Below are 22,374 nucleotides of genomic sequence, written 5' to 3' on the forward strand. Positions count from 1 at the left end.
GGTCTCCCCTGGGGTCTCCGCGCCCCCATCCCCCGCCCCCCCGCCCGCGTCCCCTCGACCGCGAGCTGCTTCTGGCTCCAGGTGGCCTCCCCACCCCCGCGCATCTGCGCGCGCCTCCTGCGGCGATTTCGGTCCGGCCCGCCAGGAGGGTGGCCCCGGGCCTGGCCGGGTGGCGGCTGCGAGCGGCAGGAGGAGCCCGGGTGCCCCGCACGCACCGTGACACCTGGGGCGGGTGTCCCCAGCCGCGCGCGTGACTCCGCCCCGGCCCGCCCCCGCTCGCGCTTCCCGGCTCGCCAGCCCGGCGCCGCAGACGCTCTGGTCCTCCGAGTCCTCCGCGGGCGCCCATGGAGCCGGCACGGGACGCGCCCCGGGGGAGCGGCGGGGCCGAGGCGCTGCTGAGCGAGCTGGAGGCGCGGGTCCAGGATGTGGTGAGCGCGAGCTCGTGGTGGGAGCGCCACGGCGTGGACTGCGCCATCCTCGCGCTCAGCCTCCTCGCCTTGCCACCCGGTGAGGGACACGGGGACAAGCAATCAGGGGCCCGGCTGGCGTGGGGGCGGTGGGATGCGGGCGAGGGCGACGGAGAGGGCTGGGGGGCGGCGGGGTGGCGTACCCGGCGCGTGCCCGGCACCCCAGGACAGAGCGTCAACCCCGAAAGGCTGGTGGGGGTGTCCTGCCTTGTGTCCCCAGAGGAGCCCTGATGGCATGAAGGGCTGCGGAGGAGAAAGTTGAGCCGAGGCAGGGAGGGATGAAGTTGTCTGGGAAGGGGAAGGGCGCTCCACGGGGACCCCGGGGAGGGGTGAAGGGAGTGAGAGGGAGGATGGGAGATTTCCCTGGACCTCTCCTGGCCTGGACTCCCCACCAGGCCCTCACGCCATCACTCCTCTGGCTGGGTCACAGGATCAATACTCCCAGCATCTCCTTGATGAGTCAGTGGCGCTGTTTTGTCCCAAATCCTGTAGAGAGAGCCAACCCATGCCCCTCAGGCCATCGTGGGACCTGCCTCACCCCTGTCTGTGGCAGATCTCCAAGAACCAGAGAAAGGCCCTGCCCTTACAGCTCCCCCCACCCCAACTCTCCCTTCCCTTCTCCATGCAGGGTTCCTGTGCCTGCGCTCTGAGAATCTCCTGGTCTTTGCCCTGGGCACCGGCGTCCTGGGTGTGTGCCACTACACGCTCACGGTCAAGGGCAGCCACCTGGCCGCCCACGGTGCTCTCACTGAGTCCAAACGCTGGAGCAAGATCTGGGTGCTTTTCTTTGTGGAGGTGAGCCTGGCATGGGGTGGGAGAAGCTGCTGGTCCAGTGTGTGAGAATCCAGGTGTGTGCAGCTGTGTGTGCCCTTCAGCTGTTGGTCTGTGGGCCTGAGTGTGCAGCCTGCACTGCAGTGGGTGTGTGTCTGTGTGCGCATGTCCCCAAGCCTTTGAGAGGGTAGAGGGCTGCATGAGGAATGAGTATCCAACTATGGCGGCTGATGCGGCCTGAGCACCTGGTTCTCCTGGGGGCGCGGACTCACCTCTCCGCAGCACTGGGCCAAGGGTGGTAGAGCTTCTTCCTCCCACCAGGACACCTGTGGCAGGCAGGTCCCGGCTACAACCTTTGGGGCCTCCCGGTTTTGCAATTAGGGCTCAGGATGTGAAGCACGGACAGAAGGGCAGGGAAGCAAGGGGCTGGTGTCACCGCGTCCGAGCTCCGTAACATCCCCCCCACCTCCCGACACCTGATGATGGCCGAGCCACCCTAGAAGCCCCCTGCTTCCCCGGGTCTGTACCAGGAAGGCCCCTCCTCTCTCCTGACCCTTGCCCCCCACTTCTTCCACCCCCTCCCCCATTCTGCCTCAGCCTGTGGGCACCATCAGGAAGGTTTCTGGCCAGGTTGCCCTTCTCTCTGGACTGGTCTCAGGCCTCCCAGTTCCTCTGAGAGCTCCTCTTCCCTCCCTTCCAGGTGGCCCCTCCTATGGCCACCAGGTCCCTTATGAACAGATATGAAAGCTGGCACCAGAAACAGCCCTTTTCTGCTAGGGACTGGTTACCATGACCAATCAACTCAGTTATGAACTTCTTTTTTTTAAGAGCTTTTATTTATTTATTGGCCACACCTAGTGGCATGTGGGATCTTAATTCCCTGACCAGGGATTGAGCCCAAGCCCCCTGCAGTGGAAGCGCAGAGTCTTAACCACTGGACATCAGGGAAGTCCCTCAATGACTAACTTTTACTAAAGTTATATAGCTGTGTAAAACTCTATGCAACTGTACGTACACGCACACATGACATTTTCTAAAATTATACCACATCGGTTGGGTGAGAGGAAACACTTCCTACCCAGCACCCTTCATTCCCTTTATTTCCCCAAACCCTCCTCTCCCACCTCTATACATTTCTAAAGTGCAAAGGACAAGGGGAACCAACAGGTCCTCAGGGTCCATTTCAAGGCATTCTTCTTCCCAGGGACCCCTGGGTGCTGGTCCCAGCCAGATTCTAAGGTGCAGGCCCAACCCTGGAGCCAGGGTCAGACCCCCCCAAGTTTGTAATCACCGACAGGGGAGGAACCAGGCCTGTCTGCAACCACATGGGACATGAGGGGGAAGGTTAGCTCTGCTTGGATTTGTCGAAGCTGTACTGAGTCCCATGGGCCTGAGGGTTCCAGCCGAACCACAGTGCGTGACCCACCCTGAGGGACCCAGGCAGCCTGGTGGCTGTACTTCATCTTGTCCCCTGAGTCCCAGGGCAGTGGCCTCATCTTTGCCTCTTCGTCTCTTTAGCTCCTGGCACAGGGCTGAGCTCAATATTTGTTGACGATGACCCTGCAGGTGACGTGGGGACAAAGTCCAGGGAAGAGCCAGCTGCTGGGGGGGGGGTCACAGCCTAGAGGCAGGTGAGCCCCCACATAGTGGGGGAGGCTTGATTTTCACCTCTGAGTTGTGACAGTGGCTGCTGTGCTGTAATCAGCTGTGGACAGGTCACAAATTTCTCAGGAGGCCAACCTGAGTGCGAGGCTTCTGCTTTTCCAGAACCCCACCCCCGCCCCGGGCATGGCTCTGGCCACCCTCCGGGGAAGATCCAGCTCCCAGGGAGAAAGAGGGGATGGTTCAGCCCGCTGACATAGGTGGGGCGAGTGGAGTCCTTGGTCTTGTCTGCCAGGCAGGGGACAGCGTCGGGGGCACTTTGGCCACACTGGCTGCCTTTGGACCAGCACCTAAGTGTTAGTTTCCCCACTTATGAAACCAGCATGAGGATTAAATGAGACATCCTAGATCTTCATTAGGGCCTGGGCCTGACTTCAATGCTTGCTTTGAAGTAACAAGCTTCCCTTTTTTTCCTCTGGAGGGAACGCACAGTCAGCTGCAAGGAAGGAGTTAGTAATTTCTTTTTAAAAAATGTTTATTATTTATTTTGGCTGTGCTCGGTCTTAGTTGTGGCCCTTGGGATCTTTGTTGCAGCATGCGGCTTAGTTGCAGCATGTGGACTCTTAGTTGCGGCATGCAGGATCTGGTTCTCCAACCGGGGGTGGAACCCGGGCCCTCTGAATTGGGAATGCGGAGTCTTACCCCCTGGACCCCCAAGGAAGTCCCAGGGGTAGTGATTTTTATTTGTTTTTTGTTTGTTAGCGTTGTTCATTTTTAACTGAAAGGTTGACCAGCTTATGCAAAGCTCAATGGAGCTGTGTGTGTGTGTGTGTGTGTGTGTGTGTGTGTGTGTGTGTGTGTGTGTGTGTGTGTGTGTGTTGAGGGGGCTATTTGCTGAGGCCCTGGACCACCACCTGTCTTTTGCATCACACAAAGGACCAGCTCTCGCCGCATAGGATCTCAGGGGACGACCTGGGACCCTCCTGAATCCCTGGCTCTCCCCGTCTGCCACGTCCTGTTTCTCTCTGTTTAATCCTCCTCTTGTTGGCTGCCTGTGCTCTTCCCAAACCGTGACCTTCAGGAGGCAGCATCACTAGTCAGCCAAGTATCACTGGCTTTCCTGGGGCAGCCAGCTGTTGCTGCGTTTATCTCAAGGTCTACTGTCAAGAGCTGGGGGTAGGACAGGTCACTCTCTCTGACCCATTGGATCTGAGGGGAGGGGCGGGCAGGATGGAGGGGGCGGCTGACATCCAGGTTGCTGTTGTTTCTCAGCTAAAGTATCCCCAGCCACGCCAGGATGAACATCCCTGTGAAGACCCATTTCCAGTCTACACCAGAATGTCCCACTTCCCCTACTAGCGTACCTCTGACCCTCAACCCTGCCCACCAATGACCCTGGCCTGCCCCCTCTCTGTCCTGGCTATGTCATGGGGCCCTACTACCAGTTATATTCATGGGGACTGCCAGTGAAGGGCCACAGGAATGTCGGGAGCAGGCTGGGGTGGGCAGGCCCTTATGGTTTCAGTACTGAAGTTTGGGAAAGATTTTTTTAAAAATTTATTTTATTGACGTATAGTTGATTTACAACGTTGTATTAATTTCTGCTTTACCACAAAGTGATTCAGTTATACATATATATACATTCTTTTTCATATGCTTTTCCATTATGCTTTATCATAGGATATTGAAAATAGTTCCTTGTGCTACACAGCAGGACCTTGTTGTTTATTCATTCTATATATAACAGTTTGCCTTTGCTAGCCCTAAACTCCCAATCTATCCCTCCTCCCCTTCGGCAACCACAAGTCTGTTTCTGTTTCATAGATAAGTTCATTTGTGTCATATTTTAGAGTCTGCATATAAGTGATATCTATCATAAGTTATTTGTCTTTCTCTGTCTGACTTACTTCACCTAGTATGATCATCTCTAGGTCCATCCATGTTGCTGCAAATAGCATTATTTCATTCTTTTTTATTGCTGAGTAGTATTCCATAGTACTATATATATATATATGTATCATCTTCTTTATCCATTCATGCGTCGAGGGGCAATTAGGCTGTTTCCATGTCTTGGCTATTGTGAATGTTGCTGCAATGAACACTGGAGTGCACGGATGTTTTCAAATTACAGTTTTGTCCAGATATATGCCCAGGAGTGGGACTGTAGGATCATATGACATCTCTATTTTTAGTTGGGAAAGATTAACTCCTGCAGTCAAGAGGGCTTTAGGGGACTTCCCTGGAGTCCCAGTGAGTAAGACTCTGTGCTCCCAATGTAGGGGGCCGGGGTTCGATCCCTGATCAGGGAACTAGATCCTGCATGCCGCGACTAAGACCTAGGGCACAGGTAAGTTTTTTTTTTTTTTTTTATTTATTTATTTATTTATTTATTTATTATTAAAAAGAGGGCTTGGGGCTTCCTAGATGGCGCAGTGGTTAAGAATCCGCCTGCCAATGCAGAGGTCACGGGTTCGATCCCAGCTCCAGGAAGATCCCACATGCCGCGGAGCAACTAAGCCTGTGTGCCAAAAAAAAAAAAAGAGGGCTTTCAGGACTCCCTTGTAAGTCACTCACTATCAAGATGTTCCACTGCATGGGAGGGAACAGGCCGCGCTGGTTTCTAAAAGTCAGCTTTCTGTTCCGGGGGTGGAGTCACAGCTGGTCCACAGAGAGCAAAGACCGGCTCTGCCCTGGGGGAGGGGTGTCACCCAGGGAAATGCTGTCACCTTCATCCCAGTCCTGTGTGGTGGTGGTGGAAGCAGAGCCGAGACCCCCCAGCCTGGTCGTGATGCTCGAACGTTCTCTTCTCAAGAGTTCAGTGTGGCCATTATCCCCTGGGCCGTCTCTGACCATCTTTCTCCTCGGCCCCACCCGAACTCCGAGGGGCGGTAATCTGAGTTTGCGCCACTGTGATCTTTAAATTTTTTAATTTAAAAAATTATTTAGCAAACTCAGATCTGCAGTACAAAATATACTTTTTAAAAAATAAAACCTTTTTATTTTTGAAATAATTATAGATTCACAGGATATTACACAATTAGATCAGAGAGGACAGAGAGGTCCAGTGGACCCTTCACCCAGTTTCCCCCCAATAGTTACGTTTATGTAAATATCATTCAACAGCAAACCCAGGACACTGATATTGGGGGGGGGGGGGCGGGTGTGTGTGCCATTTTATCACATGTGCTGATTTGCAAAATGTACTTTTAAGGGTTCTTGTGGTGAGTCCAACCCACTCCTGTGGGTCTCTAAAAGCCTGCCTCCAGGTGGGTTTGCACATGGCCCCCAGGGGCTGAGGACCCTGGAGCAGGATCAGCTGGTGGGCTGTGGGTGGCAGCACTGAGTCTGATGAGTGTCCCTGGCTGGGGGCTTCGAGAGAAAAGGGTGGGGCTGCTCCCAAGGACCCAGTGGTTGCCCAGCTGGGAGGGGAGACTTGGAGGGAGGCTGGATTTGCTGGGGAGCTTCGGGGTCTGAGACAGTGTTGGTCGAGGCTCCACGTGGGTGATGGCTGAGCAGCTCAGTGTCACGGAGCTTCTGCTCCCAGCCAAGCCCTCTGCCAGGTGTGGGGACACAACGGTGGACGAAACCCTCTTCCAGTTCCCCAAGGGTTCAGAGTCCAGTGGGGAAATAGACACACATGAATGACATCAAGATACTAAAAGTCCTAATTATATCAGCTGACCCTTGCTGGGCGCTTACTGTGCATGTGATGTGAATTATCTCACTTAATAGTCACACCTCCCTGTGAGGTCGAAGCTATTATTACCCTTACTTCATAGATAAGGAAACACCTGTCTGGGAGGTTAAGTCACTTGCGCCAGGCCACTCAGCTGGTACACGGTGCAGCCTGGGACCAGGGCAGGCAGGCCTTGCCGGTGGCATCAACCAGGTGGTATGAACGCTCTAGAGAGGAGCACAGAGAGGAGAGAGGGTGGCAGGCACACGGGCAATGTCTGCAGATGTGTGTGGCTGTCACGACGGGGGTGTGTCTGTGTGTGTGTGTGCATGTGTGCAAGTGTGTGTGCTACCGGCATCTCGCAGGTAGAGGCCAGAGATTCTGGTAAACACCGTACGACGCACAGGGCGACCCTCCAGAACATAGAATAACCCGTTCCCAAATGTCCACAGTGCCGAGGGAGAGTGTCAGGAGGAGATATTGCCAGGACAGGGCTCCCAGGCCCAGAAGCAGGAAGGTGGTTGCAGGCCAAGCAGATGTACAGACAAAGGCATGGATCTGGGTACAGCATAGTGCATGAGGGACCCGCAGAAACCTGGGGTCACTAGAATCTCATGGGGACTCTGGAGAAAAGGGGACAAGGAGGCCCGTGTGCAAAGCGGAGGATTGGGGAGGTTCTAGGGAGGAGACCTGAAAAGGGAAAGAATTTCATGGGAACTGCTTGATGGGATCAGCACCGACCACATTATACCTGGCCCGCTCCCTGCGGGACGAGGCACTCCGGGCTCCTCTGGCTTCCACCTTCACCGCAGCTCCTCTGTTATCCAAAGGTACTAACACATCGCTGCATCACACAGAGCCTGCATGGTACCCAAGGGCTCATGCGCAGGGACTTGTTTTCTTCCTGAGTAGGGCTGCCAGATGTAGCAAATAAAAATCCAGGATGCCCAGTGAACTTGGAACTTCAGATAGACAAGGAATGTAGGCAGTATTTGGGATATATGTCTACAAAAAATGATCTTTGTTTTTAGAGAGAACTTTATTTATTTATTTTTTTGGCCGTGTTGGGTCTTCGTTGCTGCGCACAGGCTTTCTCTAGTTGCAGAGATTGGGGGCTACTCTTGGTTGTGGTGCGCGGGCTTCTCCGTGAGTGGGCTTCTCTTGTGGGGCACAGGCTCTAGGCGCATGGGCTTCAGTAGTTGCAGCACACAGGCTCAGTTGTTATGGCACACGGGCTTAGTTGCTCTGCGGCATGTGGGACCTTCCCAGACTAGGGATCGAACCCGTGTCCCCTGCAGTGGCCACTACACCACTAGGGAAGTCCCCTGATTGATTGTTTATCTGAGATTCTAATTTAATTGGATGTCTTATACTTTATCTGACAAACCTATTGCTGAGGGCTGTGGAGCCTCGGAAGCCCCCACTGCAAAACTCTGAAGTCAGTGTGAAGCAGCTGCTCAGCCCTGGGATCAGTGAGAAAGGGTCTGGAGGGAGGAATGGAAGCTGGGCGGACTCCAGCCCGGAGTCCTTCCTACCTGAGGGATGCTGCCCCTGGGACGACCCCCAGCCCCTCTTTCTCATCCTGGCCATCCTGTGGCCCTCTTCTCCTGTCCCCATCTCCAGAGTGGCCTCACCACACCCAGGCCTGGAGCTGGAAACCTGGCCCTTGTTGTGGTGCCTCCTACTCCTCCCACACCTCACTGTTCTCCCAGATCCTGCCCCCTCATCCCTGCCCTTTTGGTCCTCACCTCTCTCAGTGGCCACGCCTACAGCCTCCAGCCCAGTCACCTGCCGCATCCTGCCCCTCCCCTTCCAATCCAGTAAAATGACTTATGTGAAACCCAACTTCAAGTCATAATCTTATAATGATGGTTTTTCTGCAAAGTATTGTTTGTTTAAAAAATAAGAGGAAAATATTAGAGGACATATAAGAGATCGAGGACCTCCCTCGTGTCCCAGGAGGAAAATGGGGTGGCTGGGGGTGGGGTAGGAAGAAGACCCCCCACCCACTGCACACTTTTTGAATTATGCAAACATATTACCTGTTCAAAACATAAATTATTAAAAAAAATACCAAGTTAGATAACTACCTTTGGCTGCTGGCAGAGGCCTGAGAATGCGTAAGTGAACAAACAACTAAATGAACAAAGAAGAGATCTAGGGCCCCCGATTTTAGCTAAGAGGAGATGTGGAGAGGAATTATACTGACGTGTACCCCGCACACACTCTGGCAGAGCCTGAGTGTTGCTAAGAGATCTGGGCTTTTCCTGAGGGTCACAGGTAGCAGTGCTATGAAGAAGCTTCTGGAACTTTCTCTGGGTCTGGATGGGGGATCCTCTTGGGTGAGACCTGTAAATAATCCATTTTTAAAAACATTTATTTTTTATTTATTTATGTTTGGCTGTGTCAGGTCTTAGTTGTGGCACTGGGGAGCTTTAGATGCAGTGTGCGGGCTTCTCTCTCTTTGTGGTGCGTGAGCTTAGTTGCCCCAAGGCATGTGGGATCTTAGTTCCCTGACCAGGGATTGAACATGCACCCCCTGCATTGGAAGGCAGATTCTTAACCACTGAACCACCAGGGAAGTCCCGAGACCTGTACCTAATCTTTTATAGCAGGACCATCTATAGCATGTGGCCACGTCCCCCTGCCCTTTGATGGGGGTGGTGAGATACGCCACAGTCTGTGTCCAGTCTCTTCTTCTCCCAAGCCTACTGATGTCCCTCCTGCTCTGGAAAGAACATCTAGATGGCAAGGAGAATTCCAGTGTTATAGAAATAGCCTCAAATCTGTTCTTATTCATATAAAAAGGCAAATCGCACAGACTCTCTCTCCAAGCCTGTGCTGAGTCACAAATCATGTGTTACGGACACGGGTGGCTCATCTGCCGCCCCTGCTCCCCCTTCCCGGGTCTGAGCACGTGGCTGAGAACCTGGCCCCACCAGGCCCCTGAGGTCAAGTTCTTACCAAGCTTGGTAGGGTTCAGGCCCCAGGTTGTTTCTGGCATCGCTACTCAAAGTGCAGTCAGCTGCTGGTCTGCTCAGAGATGTGGAGCTCAGGCCAGAAGGAAGAGCAGATTGCTGTGCTCAGCCAATGTTTCTTAGAGAAAGCAGCAATGCAGGCGGGTTCAGCCTTTGGAGCAGAAGTATGAGGAAGGAACAGTGAAAAACAGTCACTTCTTCCGGTTACAGAACCATGAGATTCAACGCACACACTTACATGCCTTGGGCAGAGGCAGGCTGGCCTCTTAGGGGGTCCTGGCAGACCCCGGCCCCCTTGTTGAACCAACTACCTGACCCTCTTGAGCAGCAGGTCCTTCTAGACCAGCAGGCCTGGAAGAGACACCACTTCTTTTTTAAAATAATTGTTAATTATTTTTATTTTTTGGTTGCACTGGGTCTTCATTGCTGAGTGTGGGCCTTCTCTAGTTGTGGCAAGCGGGGGCGACTCTTCGTTGTGGTGCACAGATTTCTCAGTGTGGTGGCTTCTCTTGTTGCAGAGCATGGGCTCTAGGCGCACAGGTTTCAGTAATTGCGGAGCATGGGCTCACTAGCTGTGGCTCGCGGGCTTAGTTGCTCTACAGCAGGTGGGATCTTCCCAGACCAGGGATCGAACCCATGTCCCCTGAATTGGCAGGCAGATTCCTAACCACTGCGCCACCAGGGAAGTCCCAAGACATCACTTTAATTGTCAGGTAACCTGCCCACCTTCTGCAGCCTCGCCCAGGTTCTGTCCCTCTGTAAGGTTACAAAACCCACCCCTCCTCGGGTTACATCATCTGAGAGCAAAGAGCCTCTCCTGTTTTTGCAAACTCCACAGGCACGGTGTCACTGAATCAGTGTTTACCTTCACGTCCTCTGCCCTCGGAGTGGCCTGTACAGTGTTGCTTTGACATATCTTCCCGTGTCTGTTGCGAAACTGCAGTTGTGACATCGTGTCCTACTTTTCGCCTTCATTTCATTCCAAAGCAGAAAGTCTCTGCAGGCAGTGGGAAGACAGTGTCATTCCTTATCTGTCTTCTCCCGTTTTTGCCTCTGCTGCCTGGACCCCGAGCCGGGGTTCACGCTCTGTTGCAGTAACTGACTCATCCCAGGGGTTTTATATCTTATCTTGGATGGAACCAGGGTTCAAATCCCACTCTGCCACCAACTTAGCTGAGTGACCTGGGGTGGTCCCGTGGCCTCTATCTCAGTTTCTGCTTCTGTCAACTGTGAATAATAACAGCACTGACCCTGCCGCCCCCACCAAGGCTTTGAAGAGAAATGAGTCATATGTGTAAAGTGCAGAAGGCTGAGCGCTCAGCTGAGTGTGTTCTGCTGTCCTTCTGGGGCTCACAGTGATTGGCATTGGGAAACCCTTCACGTCCTCTTGGAAACAGGCAGGTAGCATCTTCAATGAAATTAGCAAAATCATCTGGCTTGGATAAAATATTGGAAGAGGCTGACATCTGCATGTTCATTTGCATATATCTGCATAAGAAACACCTTAGCGCCTCTTTTACGTTCAGGATGACTGCTCTTCTTGGAGTCAGAGAGCTGCTGCTGCTTGCTACTCGCTTCAGAGAATCCCACGTGGGGTCCTGCTAGAGAGGAGTCACCCCCAGGAGGAGGTTAACGCTTGGCCCCCACCAGGGCATCCTCACCCTGGGTGTCGCCCTCATGGACAGTTCAGAAGATGGCCTTTCTTTGCCCCCAGTCCACTCCTGCACCCCTCCCCTCACTGCTGTGGGCTCAGAATGCAAAGCAGTGCTATGAAGGTACAGATGTTTCCAAGATAAACACTCACAAAATAATTGCCATCAGATGCCAGGAGCTTTTACCTGCAGAGCTGCAATAACGGGGGGGCTGTCCTCCCACCCCCAAATGCTTTGCACGCCAAGTGGACACAGTCGCTTTGACTGGCTGCCACTCTGTGGTCGTGGATCCCTGAGAGGTGATGGTCAAGGCTGATGAGTTGCGGGTGGAAGGCAGGAGGGCCCTGGAAATGCGGGGTCTGGGGAAGGAGGGTGTCTTCAAGGCTCCAGAGGGCCTGCTATGCTTGCCTGTGCCTGATATGGACCCCAGCACCCTTTCTGGCTCCTTCCTCTAGGTCTGCACGTCCTTCACTGCCGACTACGCCCAGTACGGACACGTCAAGATGCACCATGGCTACACCAACGTGCTGGGCCTGGGGGACTCAAGCACGTGGAGGCTGCCTTGCCTCAACCGCTACGTCTACATGTTCCTCGCTCCTCTCCTGATCCCCATCATAACCCCGCTGGTGGCTGTGGGTGAGTACGCCAGGGCCATGCCCTGCGAACACCTGCTTCCCCCTTTCCTTCCTTCCTTTCCTGGCTCCATGGAGGCTTCATGGAAGACGTGAGGAGCCCTGAGTTAAGACCAGACAGAAACTTTCCGAGACAGCCAGGCAGGGTGGAAAAAAACCTCGGGCCTGGGGCCAAGTCTGGCTCTGCCACTTGGCTGGTGACCACAGGCAGGCAACTTAACCTCTCCAGACCTCAGGTTCTTACCTGCTCCTCTAGGATGGTGTGAAAGCATGATGAGGTTGTAGATGTAAAAATGCTTTGTAAATGCCACACACTCTATTGCACGTTATAATTTTTAATATCATGGAAGCAATATCATTTTGTTAAAGGTGCAGGGGTTAGAGGGGCAGCCAGACCTGGGTTCCAGCCCCAGGCTACCACTTACTATCAGACTGACCTGGGTCAGGTTGCTTAATGTTCTGTCTTCTCATCCATTAAATGGGTTAACCAAAAAAAAAAAAAAAAAAAAAGAAAAGAAAAGAAAGAAAGAAAGGGGTGGGGAGGATTCCTTGGTCCAGTGGTTAGGAGTTGGTGCTTTCACTGCTGGTACCCAGGTGTGATCCCTGGTCAGGGAACTAACATCCTGGAAGCCATGAGGCTGGAAAAAAGAAAAAAGAAAATGGGTGAAACCACTCTTCAGGGCTGTGTGTGGATGAACGGAACACCTAGGTCACCCTAGTTCGCACCATTGAGCCACCAGGGAGCCAGTTCACATTGACAACCCCGCCCTCTATCTCTTGCCCCATCTGGCAGAGCGGCTGAGAGAGGTGGAGCTCAGGTCGGCCCTGCGGACACTGGGCCTGATCTCCCTGGGCCTGTACTCTCACTACTGGCTACTCCTGAACGTGTCTGGCTTCCGGAGCCCCGGCTCAGCCCTGGTCTGCATGCTCATCACCAGATCCCTGCTGGCCCACCCTTACCTCCATGTCAACATCTTCCAGGTGAGGCCTCCCCCACCCTGAGCGCTGGGGGCCGGGGGACCACCCTCCAGGGTGCCTGGCCGCAGGCTGGACTCTAGGTTCTGGGAGGCAGGAGAGGCCACCTGAGGAAGCATCCCTTCCCTCCCCGCTGCCACCCTCTACCCTTGTCTCTGGGGGTCATCACAGAGAGGTTTGGTCCCAGGTAAGGAGTTTGCTTCTCTTCAACACTGGCTGCCGTTCACACACGGATTGGAGATGTATTAAGAAGCTTCTATGCATAGGTTACTTGATTAAGCTCTGTGGGGACACAAGTGAATAGGTGCCCAGCTCCTGCCCTCAGGGCTCTTGCTGTGATAAGCCCAAGGGCCATCACAGAGGTCCCAGCTCACAAGTGTCAAGGCAGGCAGATGGAGGAGCTGGAGATGGGAGGTCTTCATGGGAGACCAGTGGCTGAGCACTCTTTCCATAAGGATGGTCACCTCCTTGGACTGTTTCCGTAAGAATAGTCACATCTCTGCCCCCTGGACCAGTGAAGACCCCGGGTTAGAGCATCCTGCATATGGCCATCCCAGCACTTACCACACTGCCTTTAATGACTGAATCCCGTGATGTAATCCCATAGTTGTGTCTCATCTGCTAGAGCGGAAGCTCCCATTCACTTCCACATCCTCTAGACCAAGGACAGCGCCTGGCAGAGGAGGCATTTATACATCCTTGTTGAATGAAAAAATATAAGAGGACGCGCAAACTTCATCTTGAACCATACGTAGGATTTCAATTGGTGAAAAAAAGCAGAGAAGGGTCTTTTTGGGATGAAGCGAAGGCATAGGGACATGAGGGACAGCAGTGGGCAGTCATGGGCTTAGAGGACCACAGGATCAGAGGGGCACCCAGGCCAAGCCTGTCATCGCACACATGGGGAGAGGGACCCAGAGACGGGCGAGACTCAGCGCAGGGCACAGACAGGGTCGCATTGGAGCTGGGTGGAGAACCTAAGCTCCCTCACGCCTCTTCTGGGTCCTGCCGGGGTGCGAGGTGAGGCGGACAGAAGAACCGATGGGTCCCTAGGTGCTAGCTGAGGATGCCGGGGCAGGGTGAGGAGGCACAGGGCTGCCCAGCCCAGCCCCAGAGTGAGACCCTTGCGTCTGTCACAGCACATCGGGCTGCCCATGTTCTCCCGGGACAAGAAGCCCCGACGGATTCACATGATGAGCCTGGGGGTGCTTAACCTGCCCCGGCTGCCCGTGCTGGACTGGGCGTTCGGCCACTCCCTCATCAGCTGCCACGTGGAGCACCACCTCTTCCCCAGGCTCTCCGACAACATGTGCCTGAAGGTAGTGAGGGTCGGGCTGGTGGGGCCTGGATGAAGGAAATATCTCGGGGCGGAGAGCACTTCACCTTCCAGGTCTCTGACCAACTGGCCTGGTCAGAGGTTCCCAGGAAGGGCAGCCCAGGGTACAAGCAGCAGTGTGGGTTTCTGATCAGAGACACCTGGCTTTCTTACTAGCGTGTGGCTCTGGACAAGTTAACTGAATGTCTCTGAGCCTCAGCTTCCTCATCTGTAAAATGGGACTAAGCAGTGCTTACGTCAACAGGCTTTGAGGATGAAATGAAGAAATGAATCTGAAATGGTGGGCCCACCGTAGGTGCTTGGTGAAAAGGAGCTGTGGTGTTTATCCCCCTATGCAAAGGGGAATGTCATAGAGTCGGGAGCCCTGGAGAAGGATTCTGGGGAGAAGACCCCCCTTTCCCTTGCCCGCTGGAAATGGGGAGGTGGGAATTCTGCAAGCCCCTCAGCTCCTCCAGAGCATCATGGGACAAAGTGGACAGGAGCTGGGGGTTGGGCAGAGGAAGGGTTCCTGTGGGGATGGACCTGGCCCCAGTCCCGGCTCAGCGACTCCTCCTCCTGTCCGCCTTCTGGCAGGTGAAGCCCGTGGTGTCCCAGTTCCTCCATGAGAAGCAGCTGCCGTACAACGAGGACTCCTACCTGGCCCGCTTCCGGCTGTTTCTCCATCGCTACGAAGAGTTGATGGTGCAGACCCCTCCCATCACAGAGCTGGTGGGGCTGCAGTGAGGGGCGGGCTGGCACAGTCACCCCGCTCTCCCTCCCGGGCCCAGCCCTGGCTCTCCTGCTTCTGCTGGCCATCGCTGGGGCCGGGAGGGGGTGGGCCCTTGCCCAGTGGAGTGTGGAGGCACGGGGTGGGCAGCGAGGCAGGGAGCTCATGTTGGGGGGCCTGGGGGTCCCCTGCCCTGCTTGCTCTTCTGGGTTTCGAGGACTATCTGGAGAAAAGGAATAAAGGTGGCTGGGCATTCTGGTCCATCTGGACCGCAGCCAACTTCATCTCAGGGCTAAACAGCTGGATTCCTCCTCTGCTTGCTCTGAGCCTTGGTAGGGCTATGGGACGGGAGTAAGGAGAGGCCCTATGTAGGGGGCAGGCTAGGAGGGGGCACTGAGAGAGAAGGGTCCGCTCTCTGGCTAGGGCCTCTCTGGTGCCGGGGAGCCCCACCCTTGGTTGGCCACTGCTTCTTCCTGTGCCCTTTGAGGTTCCTGCCCTTAAGGAGCCCTCTCCGCAGGGACCACAGGGAGAGGTTACCTTTGGCAGACCTTCCTAATTTTTCAGCCAGGAAGCCTGTGCAAGCCACTGGCTCAGTGGCTCCTAAGACCCACAGCATCTGTGAGATCAAAGTGTGTGTTTTGTGGGGAGGGCACTCCAGGGGAGATAAAAGGGAAAGGGTATAAATAGCTTTGAGCATGACCTTGGCTAGCTCTAGAAGTCTGCTTTGTTCTCTGATGTTTACAAGGGGTGGAAGAATTCTCAATTGGGAGAGAGAGAAAATTACTGGGAGGGTCACTGAGGCTGGAGAGGGGTTATGGGAACAGGGTCTGGGGGTCAGATGGCCTTAGAGAGGAGAGGAAGGAGTGGGGTGGGGTACAGATACTAGAGCTGGGAGTCAAGGGCTAGGCTTGTCTGTGAAAGGATGGTCTGCAGCCTGGGAGCGAGGTGGGAATGCCAGCCTGATGCCAGCCAGTGGAAGAGATCGAGCTACGGGGGAAGCGTGGAGATTCAGCCCGAAGCTGGCAGCCTTGAGAGAGGGCTGGGAGCGGCCCTGGCTGGAGGCTAGATGAGATGGGGGGAGGAAGGGCCCAGCTGGAGGCTGAGGGAGGGACAGAGAGGGAGGTCCGGCCAATGACAGGAGGCCAGAGCAGTTAGTTTAAAACAGGGTTTCCTACCTCGGCACTATGACACTTTGGCCAGATAATTCTTTGCTGCTGGGGCCTGTCCTGTGCCTGTAGGGTGTTTAGCAGCATCCCTAGCTTCTGTCCACTGGGTTCCAGGAGCCCAAGGTGTGACAATCAAAAAGGCAGACATTGCCAAATGTCTCCTGGGGGGCAAAACCCATCTCTGGTTGAGGACACGCGAGTCTATTCTGAGCGCATAATTGCCTTGCTTTTCAGTGACGTCCTTGGACAAGGTGAAGGGCGTGCTGACCGTGAGGATGGGGAGGCGAAGGGCCAGCAAATGGGATGGGCGGAGGGGTCAGAGGGCAGGTGAAGGCATTCTCTAAACCTGGTCCCGTTAGAGAACCCATCTCTGGTGTGGCCTTAGGTGGCTCTGCTGGGTAACTGCCACTTGCCCGTCCAGATCTATTCTCCTCTTCTCCACCCCGCGCTCCTCTCGCGAAGCCCACCGCTCCTGTCCGGCGCCCTCTCCTACAGCTACAGCTCTCACTACGCCTGAAACAGGTCCCTCGTTTTGCTCCTTTGGGCGTGGGGTGGTCGTGGCTTCCCGCTGTTGCTAGCCCCGGGGGGGCTTCACCGCATCCTTCATCCTGCTACACCTCTGCACAAAGTTCCTTCATTAAACTCTCTTCCGTCAGCCCCCCGGAGCACGCCATCTGTTTCCTCCTGGGAGGCTGACTGATAGAGCAGAGGTTTGGATCCAAGCAGCCCTCTTGGAACGAGGCAGGCTTGGCAGCCTCCCCTGCCGACTGCTTTGCTATATGTTATTGCTGCTCTTTTGAAATGCATTAGCAATGCAGACATGGCCTTAAGGTCTGGGAATGTGATTAATCAAACTGCTAATTCTCCACATGAAAAATGTAACGTCGGAAAAGGCGCCATTGCACAGTCCTGGCTAATGATTAAAACCATCCTAATACAACCAGTGACTCGTTGTTATTGATCTGGACCTGAGTGGGGAACAGGCTGCAGCTGGAGGCCCTGGTACCAGACTTGACTGTACAACAGGCACCTAAGAACAAGCCATCATTTTTTTTAAAAAATTATTTATTTACTGGCTGTGTTGGGTCTTCGTTGCTGCGTGGGGGCCCTCTGCAGTTGCAGCGAGTGGGGGCTACTCCCATTGTGGTGGCCTCTCCCGCTGCGGAGCATGGGCTCTAGGCGTGTGGGCCTCAGCAGTTGCAGCACACAGGCTCAATAGTTGTGGCTCACAGGCTTTAGAGTGCAGGCTCAGCAGTTGTGGCCTACAGGCTTCGTTGCTCCGCGGCATGTGGGATCCTCCGGGACCAGGGCTCAAACCCGTGTCCCCTGCATTGGCAGGCGGACTCTTAACCACTGTGCCACCAGGGAAGTCCCACTCCATCATTTTGAGGCTTGATTTGCTGTTACTATGGGATTGTGGCTGGGATTGGGTAGGGCTTGAGAAATGAGGTGAGATGACAGAAGTGAACGAAGCCCTTCTAGGGCTCTGCAGAGACCTGAGGTCTAATTAACAGAGGTATCTCGGAGGGGATAATGTTTCCGGTGAGGAGGAGGATGGCTAACATCAATTCCGATCTTACGGCATATTTTTACCTGTGCTGTCCGACTGTAATCTTTACGAGAAGTTGGTACCATTCTCCCCTCACGTCACATATTGTGAAGAGGAGCCTTAGAGAGAGAAGACGTTTCCATGTGATATAGCTAGTAAGTGGAGGAGGAAAGATTCAAACCTGGTGTGTCTGAATCCAGAATTCTTACTCTTAACCACTAAGACATACTACCTCCTGGTAGGGAAGCCCTTCAGGGCTTTCTGGGGTGTCTGATCCTGAGTCTCCTTCTCTTCCTCCCATATGAGAGGATAATACAAGGATCATTAAGACAAGCTCTTTATGAACATCCGTTACGTGCCAGGCACTGTGCAAAGCTCTGGGGATAGAAGAGTGAATGTGATTGGGCCCCAACCTCCTGGCGCTTACTGTCTAGTGCAGGAATTGACAAACTTTTTCAGTAAAAGGCAAGATGGTAAATACTTTGGGCTTTGTGGATGATACGGTCTTACACAGCTACTCAACTGAGCCATCAAAGGGCACAAACAGCCAGAGACAGTATGCAAACACATGAGCATCACTGTCTTCTAAAAACAAAAAAAAGTTTTTTTTGGCCATGCCACGCGGCTTGAGGGATCTTAATTCCCCAACCGGGATTGAACCTGGGCCCCCGCAGTGATGGTGCCAAGTCCTAACCACTGGATAGCCAGGGAAGTCCCTAAATTTTTTTTTTAATTTTATGTAATTTTCACATCACAGAATATCATTCTCAACACTTTTAGGAAAGCCATTTAAGAATAGAAAAGCCATGAACTTGTGGGTTATACAAAAACAGGCGGTGGGCAGGATTTGGGCTGCAAACCGTACTTTGCCTACTCATGGTCTAGTGGGATAAGCACAAAAGACAATGACTTATTAGGAATCAGATCAGTATTTACCTCTCAGTACAAGGGAGGGGAAGTGACTAGAAGGGGCACACGGAGCTCTAGGGGGTGCTGGCCATGTTTTATTTCTTGATCTGAGTGATGGTTACGTGATTACATCTTGTGGTGATTCATTAAACAGTACACTTATGGTTTGTGCACTTTTCTGCTCATTGTACTTTGTAAAGAAAGAAATGTTGCCAGATGGTTCAAGATGGCGGAGTAGGAGGACGTGCACTCACTCCCTCTTGCAAGAGCACCAGAATTACGACTAACTGCTGAACAATTATCTACAGAAAGACACTGAAACTCACCAAAAAAGACACCCCACATCCAGAGACAAAGGAGAGGCCACAATGAGATGGTAGGAGGGGCACAACCGCGATAAAATCAAATCCCATAACCACTGGGTGGGTGACTCACAAACTGGAGAACAGTTATACCACACAAGTCCACCCACTAAAGTGAGGGTTCTGAGCCCCACGTCAGGCTTCCCAACCTGGGGGTTTGGCAACAGGATAAGGAATCCCCACAGAATCAGACTTTGAAAGCCAGTGGGATTTGATTGCAGGACCTCCACAGAACTGGGGGAAACAGAGACTCCACCCTTGGAGGGCACACAAAAAATAGTGTGCTCACCAGGACCCAGGGGGAAGGAGCAGTGACCTCACAGGAGATTGAACAAGACCTACCTGCTGGTGTTGGAGGGTTGCCTGCAGAGGTGGGGGGCAGCTGTGGCTCACTGTGGGGACAGGGACACTGGCGGAAGGGGTTCTGGAAAGTGCTCATTGGCGTGAGCCCTCCCGGAGTCCACTCTGCCATTAGCCCCACCAAAGAGCCTGTAAGCTCCAGTGCTGGGTAGCCTCAGGCCAAACAACCAACAGGGTGGGAATGCAGCCCCATCCACTGGCAGACAAGCAGGTTAAAGTTTTACTGAGCTCCACCCACCAAAGCAGATTAGTCTTACTGATCTCTGCCCACCCAGCCCTACCCACCATCAGTCCCTCCCATCAGGAAGCACAGCACAAGCCTCTTAGACAGCTTCCTCCACAAGCAGTATCGAGCAGTATCAGCAGTATTTCAGTCTGTGGAACTGAAAACCACAGCCACAGAAAGATAGAGAAAATGAAAAAGCAGAGGACTTTGTACCAGATAAAGAGACAAGATAAAACCCCAGAAAAACAACTAAATGAAGTGGAGATGGGCAACCTTCCAGAAAAAGAGTTCAGAATAATGATGGTGAAGATGATCCAGGACTTTGAAAAAAGACTGGGTGCAAAGATTGAAAAGATGCAAGAAAAGTTTAACAAAGACCTAGAAGAATTAAAGAACAAACAAACAGAGATAAGCAACACAATAACTGAAATGAAAAATACACTAGAAGGAACCAATAGCAGATTAACTGAGGCAGAAGGGTGAATAAGTGACCTGGAAGACAGAATGGTGAAAATCACTGATGTGGAAAAGAATAAAGAAAAAAGAACAAAAAGAAATGAAGACAGCCTAAGAGACCTATGAGACAACATTAAACAAACTGATATTTGCATTACAGGAGTCCCAGAAGGAGAAGAGAGAGAGAAAGGACCTGAGAAAATATTGGAAGAGATTATAGTCGAAAACTTCCCTAACATGGGAAAGGAAATAGCTACCCAAGTCCAGGAAGCACAGAGAGTCCCAGGCAGGATAAACCAAAGGAGAAACATGCCAAGACACATAGTAGTCAAATTGACAAAAATTAAAGCCAGAGAAAAGTTATTAAAAGCAACAAGGGAAAAATGACAAATAACACACAAGGGACCTCCCATAAGGTTAACAGCTGATTTCTCAGCAGAAACTCTGCAAGTCAGAAGGGAGTGGCATGATATATTTAAAGTGATGAAAGGGAAGAACCTACAACCAAGAATACTCTACCCAGCAAGGATCTCATTCAGATTCGATGGAGAAATCAAAAGCTTCACAGACAAGCAACAGCTAAGAGAATTCAGCACCACCAAATCAGCCCTACTGGTTCTTCTCTAAGTGGGAAACATAGAGAAAAAAGGGACCTACAAAAACAAAAACAAAACAATTAAGAAAATGGTAATAGGAACATACATATTGATAATTACCTTGAATGTAAATGGACTAAATGCTCCAACCAAAAGACATAGATTGGCTGAATGGATACAAAAACAAGACCCATATATATGCTGTCTACAAGAGACCCACTTCAGACCTAGGGACACATACAGACTGAAAGTGAGGGGATGGAAAAAGATATTCCATGCAAATGGAAATCAAAAGAAAGCTGGAGTAGCAATATTCACATCAGATAAAATAGACTTTAAAATAAAAAATGTTACAAGAGAAAAGAAAGGACACTACATAAAGATCAAGGGATCCATCCAAGAAGAGGAGATAACAATTGTAAATATTTATGCACCCAATATAGGAGCACCTCAATACATAAGGCAAATGCTAACAACTATGAAAGAGGAAATTGACAGTAACACAATCATAGTGGTGGACTTTAACACCCCACTTACACCAATGGACAGATCATCCACACAGAAAATTAATAAGGAAACACAAGCTTTAAATGACACAATAAGTCAGCTTGATTTAATAGGTATCTATAGGACATTACATCCAAAAACAGCAGATTACAGGTTCTTCTCAAGTGCACATGGAACATTCTCCAGGATAGATCACATTTTGGGTCACAAATCAAACCTTGGTAAATTTAAGAAAATTGAAATTGTATCAAGCATCTTTTCCCACCACAACGCTATGAGATTAGAAATCAATTACAGGAAAAAGAAACTGTAAAAAAAAAAAAATTTGTTGCCTGCCATTCCGGTTCTACAAGGAGCAAGCCATCAGCTACTGCAGTCACCCACTGACAATGCTCCTGGAGGGGAATTCAGGATGGGGAAAAACAGAAAGCAAGCATTCTGTGCTTTGGATATACTGGCCCCTAAATAGTTAAGTTATATATCTAAGGAAAAATTTCAGTGACCCCAGATTCTTGCATTTTCCCATACATGGAAAAGCACTAAAATCATTAACTTGAGATGTCTGTTCTTTGTGATCAGTAATAATCTTTTCATGCTTGACTACATGTTTTTCCCAGCAAAAAAATTCATATATATCCTGGCTCCTCCCTTACCTCTTTGGAGCAGTTTCTCAGAATAATCTGAGAGTCTATCTCCTGGGCTCAGTCCTCTGTAAGGTCCCAGAATAAAACTGAACTCACAACGTGTAAGTTGTATATTTTTCTTTCAGTCGACAACTTCAATTAAAAAACAATAATTTAAGAATGATAAAGCAGTGCAATGAGTAGTGATGTGCTGGAGAGCTGTGGGGACAAAAAGGGGCCCTAATCCATCTTGGGAAAGGATGGGTCAGGGAAGGATGCGCTTGACAAGAGGGCCCTTGGGGGAGGGGTGGAGGCGGCGGCATCAGGATGACTGGATCAGGTGTGACCACGGATCCCGCATTTAAAGATACATCTCGTCCATTATGGATTTTTTTGCCTTAATTTTGATCTTCTCAAACATTGCATTACACTATTAGTACCTTGATTACTGAGGTTTTTGGCGCCCCCTTAAATTTTGCGCTCCAGGCCAGTGCCCCATTCGCCACACTCTATTCCAGTCTGTTGGACGAGGGTGGGAGCTCTGGCTTTGTCCTTAGTACAGAGGGCAAGCCGCTCCTCCTCTGTTCCCTCACCTAAGTAAGGGGGAGGACGCTTAAGCAACAAGATTACCAAGGTTTTAACATCCTCGAAGGCCCGACCTGGACAGCATCTTGTCAGCGTCAAATCTAACGCCGGGCGTCGGAGAAAGCGGTGGCCGAGGTCCTGCGAGGAGACCCTTTCTCCAGACTTCCGGACTCCGTGGTTATTACCCAATGGGCGGGGAAGCCGGCTTGAACCCGGCTTGTGATTGGCTGGGACGGAAAC

At 52.2% G+C, this 22,374-nt stretch overlaps 1 protein-coding gene across 1 annotated transcript; it reads left to right on the forward strand.

The window, feature by feature from the left end:
* Positions 1-259: 259 nt before the first annotated feature.
* On the forward strand, positions 260-15,066 carry FADS6 (fatty acid desaturase 6). The gene is made up of 6 exons (XM_057716940.1): positions 260-507; positions 1,096-1,262; positions 11,602-11,782; positions 12,572-12,759; positions 13,893-14,072; positions 14,663-15,066. The coding sequence occupies exons 1-6, from the start codon at positions 345-347 to the stop codon at positions 14,810-14,812; spliced, it is 1,029 nt and encodes a 342-aa protein (XP_057572923.1). The 5' UTR covers positions 260-344; the 3' UTR covers positions 14,813-15,066.
* Positions 15,067-22,374: the final 7,308 nt, after the last annotated feature.

The sequence above is a fragment of the Hippopotamus amphibius genome, chromosome 17 (assembly GCF_030028045.1).
Source record: "Hippopotamus amphibius kiboko isolate mHipAmp2 chromosome 17, mHipAmp2.hap2, whole genome shotgun sequence".
In the NCBI taxonomy this organism is placed as follows: Eukaryota; Metazoa; Chordata; class Mammalia; order Artiodactyla; family Hippopotamidae; genus Hippopotamus; species Hippopotamus amphibius.